Source organism: Frieseomelitta varia, unplaced genomic scaffold, assembly GCF_011392965.1.
Source record: "Frieseomelitta varia isolate USP_RPSP 00005682 unplaced genomic scaffold, Fvar_1.2 scaffold_306, whole genome shotgun sequence".
Classification (NCBI taxonomy): domain Eukaryota; kingdom Metazoa; phylum Arthropoda; class Insecta; order Hymenoptera; family Apidae; genus Frieseomelitta; species Frieseomelitta varia.
Window position 1 is genome coordinate 79,226 of NW_025110042.1, and position 7,636 is coordinate 86,861.

Below are 7,636 nucleotides of genomic sequence, written 5' to 3' on the forward strand. Positions count from 1 at the left end.
TTTATAAAATTCATTGTATCTCATAAACGAAGACAGATGGGACATATATTTATATATACTTTCTTAGACTATACTTAGACTTTTTTTAGGCGTACAGTCAGTTCCCGAAGTGGGTTCCACAAGTTACGAAACACCCTGTATATATATATATATATATATATATATATATACTTTTAATTCCTTCAGAATTTCATTCTCTTTTCGAGACAAGACAGATGTTTTCTGCTCGCTTATCTTGTTTCGATTTCGTTGCAATATTTTCGCGTCTCCGTATCTCTTTTCTTTTTATTTTTCTCATCTTTCTTTAAAAAAAGAGCAGCCTTTCCTTTTATACGTATGCGTTACATGCGCTCGGTGTGTTATTCAAATTGGCAAAAGGAAGAAATCGGCGAAGAGGAGTACGAAAGCGAGACGCGTACGGCGAATAAATAAATCACGCGAGGGGCAATGAGGATAAGAGTTCGGCCATTCGTAACGTTGCTCCACTTTTCCTCGTTACTGGCAGCGCAATTAAGTAGGTTGCACGTTACCAGCATGAGGCTACTTGATCGTTAACCGTGTTCTGTCGCGTGAGTTCCGTGCAAGTTTCAAGTTTGATTCGAGCCGGACCTCGCGCTGGCAACCACGATTCTTTCTACCGCTTTCCGGCGCCGAGCTTCGGAAGAAACAACTTCATTTCAGTTCGTTGGTCCTACGCGAGGACCTTGGGGCCACGCTCCGTTCACCGAGCCATGAATAATTCGTCGCATGATCGTCGAGTCGCGTTGAAAGAAAAATTTTTAAGCCAAGTTAAGCAATTGCACGTAGAATATATAACTTGTAAATTTCTTGTCTACTAAATTTTCAGGTTAGGTCAAGTGAAGCAATTACACGTGGAATTTCTTAAAAAATTTTTTAAAAGATTCTCAAGCCAAGTCAAGTTAAACAATTTCACGTAGAATATATAACTTGTAAATTTCTTATCTACTATCTATTAAATTTTCAGGTTAGGTTTGGATTAGTTAAGCAATAGTTGGGGAAATTAAGCAATTACACGTGCAATATAAGTAGTAAATTTGGAATCAGAACGTGATCTAATTATTTGTAAAAGTTTCATAATTTTTGTATTTGGTTGTGGGACTAAACCAAGCTAACTTCGCGTCATCTTCCTCAACTATTAAGAGGGAATATTAAGTCGATTTTTTTCTTATAATGTTTCGTGGATTTATCAAGTATATTTCTTATCGAGATACTCTTCGTGCGTTGCGTTGGTTCGTCCAAGGAAATGCTAATGGTCGCGAGGAGAGCCGCGTACATGGCCGTTTGACCTTTTAAAAGAAAGGAAGGCCGCCATCGTGTTTTTCTTGGCGAGTTCAACGCAAGCTGGCTTGTCGAGAGACCATTGAGAAATTGCATCGTTGAATACCCCAGCCTGTTCGCGACTAATATTACTTATATACTGTAATAAAATCCGATAAACGACACTTGTATCCTTGAACGATACCGATCTTGTCGATTTCTGTATTTACCTATCAGTTTTTAGAAAATATCCATGTTCATTTGCGAGACAATAATTCAGTCAGCCTCGCTTTAAAGAGTAAATCTTTTGCCCTGCTAGTCTCGAGCTGTTTTTTTTTTTTTTTTTTTCAAAAATAAGATATTTTTTTTTGTTTTGTTTTTGAAAATTTTNTTTTTTTTTTTTTTTTTTTTTTCAAAGATAAGATATTCTTTTCTGTTCTGTTCTCGAAAATTGTAGAAATTCAAGTGTCTCTCTCGTTGAAAGAACTCTTTTTCATAACCCAAATCTAACACAATCACGAATTTTAGAAAAGATTATCATAAAGAGGAGACTTGTGGTAGATTTTTTTTAATACTTTCAGAAGCATTGCTTGAACTTTGATAATTTTCGAGAAAAATGTGTCTTCACTTTCTCACGGATCGCCAAGTAAAATCATTTTCAGAAGGATTTCACGTTCGTCAAAGCAGAAGTTTCGCTCTTTGACTTCTTGCGCTAGGATGCCACGCACATCGAGAATTTTTTGTTCCAAAATTGCTCGCAATATCTTCTCAGTTTTAAGTATATTTAAGTATAATCCAGGCGAAACAAATAATAAATTTATCACTAATCTATTCTAAATTTATTAATTAATATTTTTATTTATTAATTCTAAATTTATTAATTCTAAACTTATTAATTCTAAATTTATTAATTAATATTTATTATTAATAATGTCTATGCACCGACGAGTTCCAAAAGAAAGCGACGATATCATTGTATACGGGTTCGGTCACTCGTTATGGTCCGCAATCAGCTGCCAGCGCAACGTGGTTAAAAAACGAGACCAAGTTGTATGATTTTCCACAAAGTTGTACCGCCCTTTAAATCGTCCACGATTTTTCATCGTCACCGGTACGTTGAGCTCGGAAAGAATTGAATTTGAAGGAAATCGAAGGTAAAACTGGATGGGAAATGTGTCTGGAGGATCGGGCGGTCAACGACGCGAGCAGAACGAGAAGCGTTTTACTCGGCGCGGTTCTCTTTTACGACGTGTTACCCGACTTACCCAGCGACCTACCTCTCCGACTCTCGTTGCTCACCGCACGTTTCTGTCGCTTGTTAAAAACGATCGGGGTCGTTGTCTGTACATGCACCGCGGGTCACCGATTAACCGCGTTTCTATCGTCGAACTTGCACCGAGGAGGTCCCTCGCATTCACAATTGTGAATGCGATTACGATGATTCGGGATTCAGAAAGAAAGTGGAACTTGAACGCCGCTCCGTTCTGCTCAATTTTGCTTCGTTTCGCCATTGTGTTCTCGTGCAAGAGAGATGTATTATAATTTGATATTCTTTTTTTTGCACAGGATGGGAACTGAGAGGCATACATTGCTACAAATTCTTCAACATCAGGCACTCTTGGGAGAAGGCGGCGGAACTATGCAGGAGGTGAGTGCTTTCGTTGATAGCCTCTTTGTCGTATTTGTCTCGGTGGCACTGACTTTTTTTCGTAGATTAACAAGTGCCGTGTCGGTCGCAGTAATCTTCACAGATTTTGATATTTCAATGATAATTAAAAATAGTTGAAAATTTCATTAGGTAAAAGTTTGTTTCAGAGAATATAAAATATATATTTAGTCGTTATTATTTATAATACCGTATATTAACAATTTGAAAATTTTTATTTACTGTATATAAAGTTGTGAAAAAAAAAAAAAATTGTGATCTGTAAAACGTGGATATGCAGCAGAATGATTCTGAATGGTTAGTCACTAGCTTCACATTTCGGTATTGAAAATTTGGCGACACTGTAACGGATCTCAAAAATATTGTATTCGCTAGTTTCTCAATTTGACGTAGAATGCGCTGAAAAATCAGTGTTTTTTTTTTACTGTGTCGGTATTTCAGGTCGCGAAAGTCCCTAATATGCAATTCATATGCAATTCGTATTTAGTACACATGCATTAAAACTTGAAAATCTTTAAGATTTGCAGGAAAGAATAGTAGCTGAATATTGCTTTTACTGATATTTATCATTCAAACAGTGTACAATCATGCAATAGTAACATCAATAGGTTTTAACAAAAGTTGTTTCTAAAGATTTTCCATTGTATCCATCAAAAAATTATTGTAATTTTCTTAGTCACGTTTCTATTAATATTTCTTCCCAGCAGTCTCGTATTTTCTTCGTAACAAAAAAAAAACTTTTGCACAATTTCCTGACTTGGAATGCGATCTTGCGTTTCACTTATCGCGAGAAAAGGAACTGCATCGAACTCGCGCTCGAAGCTTCGTTAACAAGTGCAAATTATAAATAATATTTTAGCGCTTTCTGAGCTTGTCCCACAAGTAAGTCTTGTTCGATAAAAACGCGTAACAGTTTCACTTGAGTAGCGAGAAATTCGAGTCAGAACGTCGTCACGGGATCGATATCTCCTGTGTAAACGACTGGATGTTCATTTATCGGGGCTCGTCGACATTAAAAAAGGAAAAATGAAGTTGAAACTTGGCGGAGGAGCTCGACGAGCAACGTCTCGTGTAACCGCGTTATTACACGCTAGAACGATCGCGAGAGATGGACGAATTGACGTGCGATTGCAGGTACGGCAGCGAATTGATGGTGGTGGAGTCGTACAGCGAGAACAACATGTCCGCGAGCATGATCGGCCGGCATTTGGATCGTTACTGGCTTGGACTGGCCTCCCTCGACGATCTACGGACCAACACGCTCGAATCGGCCGCTGGAATGCTCGTCTCCCAATACGCCGGTTTGTAAAATCACCATTGTTTCGCGCCATTTACCGCTCGATCCCGTGTTTCCTCTCCCCATCCTCCCTTTATTAGTCATTGATCCATATATAATTGATGTAGTTCGAAGAAGGAACAAGAGTGAGAAGAAATGGAAGACTGGTCATGGGTACTTTTAAAATGTAGAGTTCATTTCAACCCTTTGCGCTGGTACGCGCGGACCGTAACGAGTGACCGTGTACAATAATTCGTCGCTCTCTTTCCCTTTTGAACTGAGGTCGGTGTGACATCGCTGGATAGAAATTATTTGAGAAGTAATGAATTTATTATTATTCGTTCTGCCTGGATTATACTTAAATATATATTTAGAGCTGAGGAAATGTTGCAACGTTTGGGACAAAAAAATTCCCGACGTGCGTGGCGCGTCGTTCCAGCGCAAGGGGTTGAACAAATGGAAATTCATTCCGCAGTCGTGATTGTTCGAGCTTGTGTTTCGGAGAAGGAAAATGTACCTTCGAGTACAAGTGGAAAAATACACTGTTTCATGTCTGTAAGATACATCTGACAAAAATATTGAAATAGTCGTTTTGACCATTTTGGAAGTTGCAGTGTTAATTTGAAGTGATTAGAAATTAGAAAGTGATTAGTGTTATCCGTTTGAAAACCGGGTAATTTCCGGAAGAAACTATCTGTTTATATAAAATATATAAAAACTAACTAACTAACTAACTATATATATATATATATATATATATATATATATATATATATATATATAGTTATATATAGTTATATATAAAATATATTTAATTATATATATATATAAAATATTTAAATATTTAATAATAATTTAATTATATATATAAAATATTTAAATATTTAATAATAAGTTAATTATATATATAAAATACTTAAATATTTAATAATAAGTTAATTATATATATAAAATATTTAAATATTTAATAATAATTTAATTATATATATATATAAAATATTTAAATATTTAATGATAATTTAATTCCGTATATATAAAATATTTAAATATTTAATGATAATTTAATTCCACATATATAAAATATTTAATTATTTAATGATAATTTAATTCCACATATATAAAATATTTAATTATTTAATAATAATTTAATTCTATATATATATAATATTTAATTATTTAATAATAATTTAATTCCACATATATAAAATACTCAAACATTGAAAAGTATTCAAATGGTCATTTTGACCATTCTGGTAGTTCTAGTGACAAGGACGCCTATTTCAAATGTTCAAGTCGTTACGAACGTGCGAAGTTCTGTCCGTAGAGAAGAAGACACCGACGATTTGTCTGTTTGATCCGAAATTGTCTGTTTTTCTAACGACCGAGCGGCACGCGCACGCCGGCCGGTTTTCATCGGGGTCACGGAAACGCGGAACTGCGTCGCGTATACGGCACGAAGACACACTTTTCCCGTAACAATGCCCAGATACCGTCGCTTTTACGTCTGCTCAGGTGCCAGCTGCAATTTACTCGTCTGAAATGTTACTACGCTGTTCGCGTAACATTTCCTTTACTCCAGTGTACCACCCTCGTACGTACGTCGAATGAAAAGAATTTTCTTTCCCTCTGGACGAAAGCTGGATTAAACGGATATTTTCGTCGGTGCAATTTTTTTTATTAAATAAATTTTCCAATCTCGTTTCGTCGGACAAAGAAATTCCTTCCTTCTAGATCAGCAATTAGTAAACTATAGATAAACCTACTTATAGATACCTAACCTGAGCAATAAATAAATAAATAATAAATCAATAAATAAATAAACAATAAATAAAAAATAAATAATAAACAATAAATAAACAAACAATAACTAAATAAATAATAAATAAATAAACAATAAATAAATAACCTAACTTTTTTTCACTTACAGATAAACCTAACAATGCAATAAATAAATAACCTAATAAAATAATAAATTAATAGGTATAAATAACCTAATAATAAATAAATAAATAACCTTTTTTTCATTTATAGATAAACCTAATCTAAACAATGCAATAAATAAATAATAGTACCCTCTCCTCCCATAAACCTCCACCCATTCCTCAAAAACTTTCACAGTTAGTTTCTCTTTGTAAAATTTTGTGTTTTTATTTTTGTGTTTTTATTCTAACTCTTTTTTTCTCTCTCTCTCTCTCTCTCTCGATGTTCTCCGCTATTATCAATATTATTTTCGTGTATCTCCAGAGACACCAGGTTAGGAACCACTGTCCTAGATGGAAGCTGAATTAACACTAGAACCATTGACGATCAAAGCACAAAATTTGCACCAGAGACGCCAAAGACAAAAAAATAGAGAAACTAATAAAAAAACTAATAAAAAAATTCATGTATTTTGCGAAAAATTATTTAAATATAAATTAATATAAATTTAATAATTAAATATTAATAATATAAAATTATTAAACACGCTATTTTTACGTCTATAAAATGCCTGACGAAAGTGCAAATTGATAAATTTTTGTCCAGTTTGATAGTATCTGATGTCAAACGGATCGATTTTCGTCGAAGAAATTTTCCTAAATTTCCAAAATTTTGTTCCATCGAAGAAAAAAAAAATTCTTTCCCTCTAAATGGAAGCTAGATCAAATCTATTATTTTATTCCCGCGGAGCAGTTTCCCTAAATTTCCTAAATTTGTCCCGTTCGGAATGGCAATGTCACCTTAAAATTCCGACAGTAACAGGCGATTCTGAAGTGACTTTTTTGGTATTCAGGTTTCTGGGCGCCGAGGCAACCGAATCCGCAATCAGGTGAATGCGTGGACGTCGCGTTGACAGATGACCGACAAACGTGGGAGCTCACCACGTGCGAGTCGTTGCTCCCTTTCATGTGCCGTGCCAACGCCTGTCCAGCTGGTACATCATTTAATCTCACTTAATCTCTAAGCCTTCAAACCTTACACTTTGGGGGCTATCGCACTATTATTGTATTATTTGGCCGATTGGCTCGTAGGCTCTTTCCACTGTTCCAATGGGAAGTGCGTGAACGGGGCGTTCAAGTGCGACAAACAGGACGACTGCGGCGACTTTTCGGACGAGATCGACTGCCCGACCAATTGCCAGTTCTACATGGCCAGCAGCGGTGACGTGGTCGAGAGCCCCAATTACCCGCACAAGTACGCGCCCCTCAGCAACTGCAAGTGGACGCTGGAAGGTCCTCAAGGACACAATATCCTGTTACAGGTACAACGGCCCCGCTCGATATTTTTGCCAAGGACGGGGGCCGGGGGAAAGAAAAGAGAAAGAAAAAATAAGAAAAATAAAAGAATGAAAATATTATAAATTAGTAATTAATAGAAAATGGTAAATCAATAGAAGTAAAAGAAAAATAAACGAAGGAAAAAGAAAAGTAACAGTT

At 35.6% G+C, this 7,636-nt stretch overlaps 1 protein-coding gene across 4 annotated transcripts in view; it reads left to right on the forward strand.

Moving 5' to 3' along the window:
• Positions 1–7,636, forward strand: part of LOC122529737 (sushi, von Willebrand factor type A, EGF and pentraxin domain-containing protein 1) — a 56,523-nt gene that overhangs the window by 26,982 nt on the left and 21,905 nt on the right. For all 4 annotated transcript variants that reach the window (XM_043656146.1, XM_043656147.1, XM_043656145.1 and 1 more), the window contains exons 4-7: positions 2,845–2,926; positions 4,079–4,245; positions 6,994–7,134; positions 7,232–7,461. In XM_043656146.1, the coding sequence (XP_043512081.1) occupies positions 2,845–2,926; positions 4,079–4,245; positions 6,994–7,134; positions 7,232–7,461 (620 nt within the window). The remainder of the gene's footprint in view (positions 1–2,844; positions 2,927–4,078; positions 4,246–6,993; positions 7,135–7,231; positions 7,462–7,636) is intronic.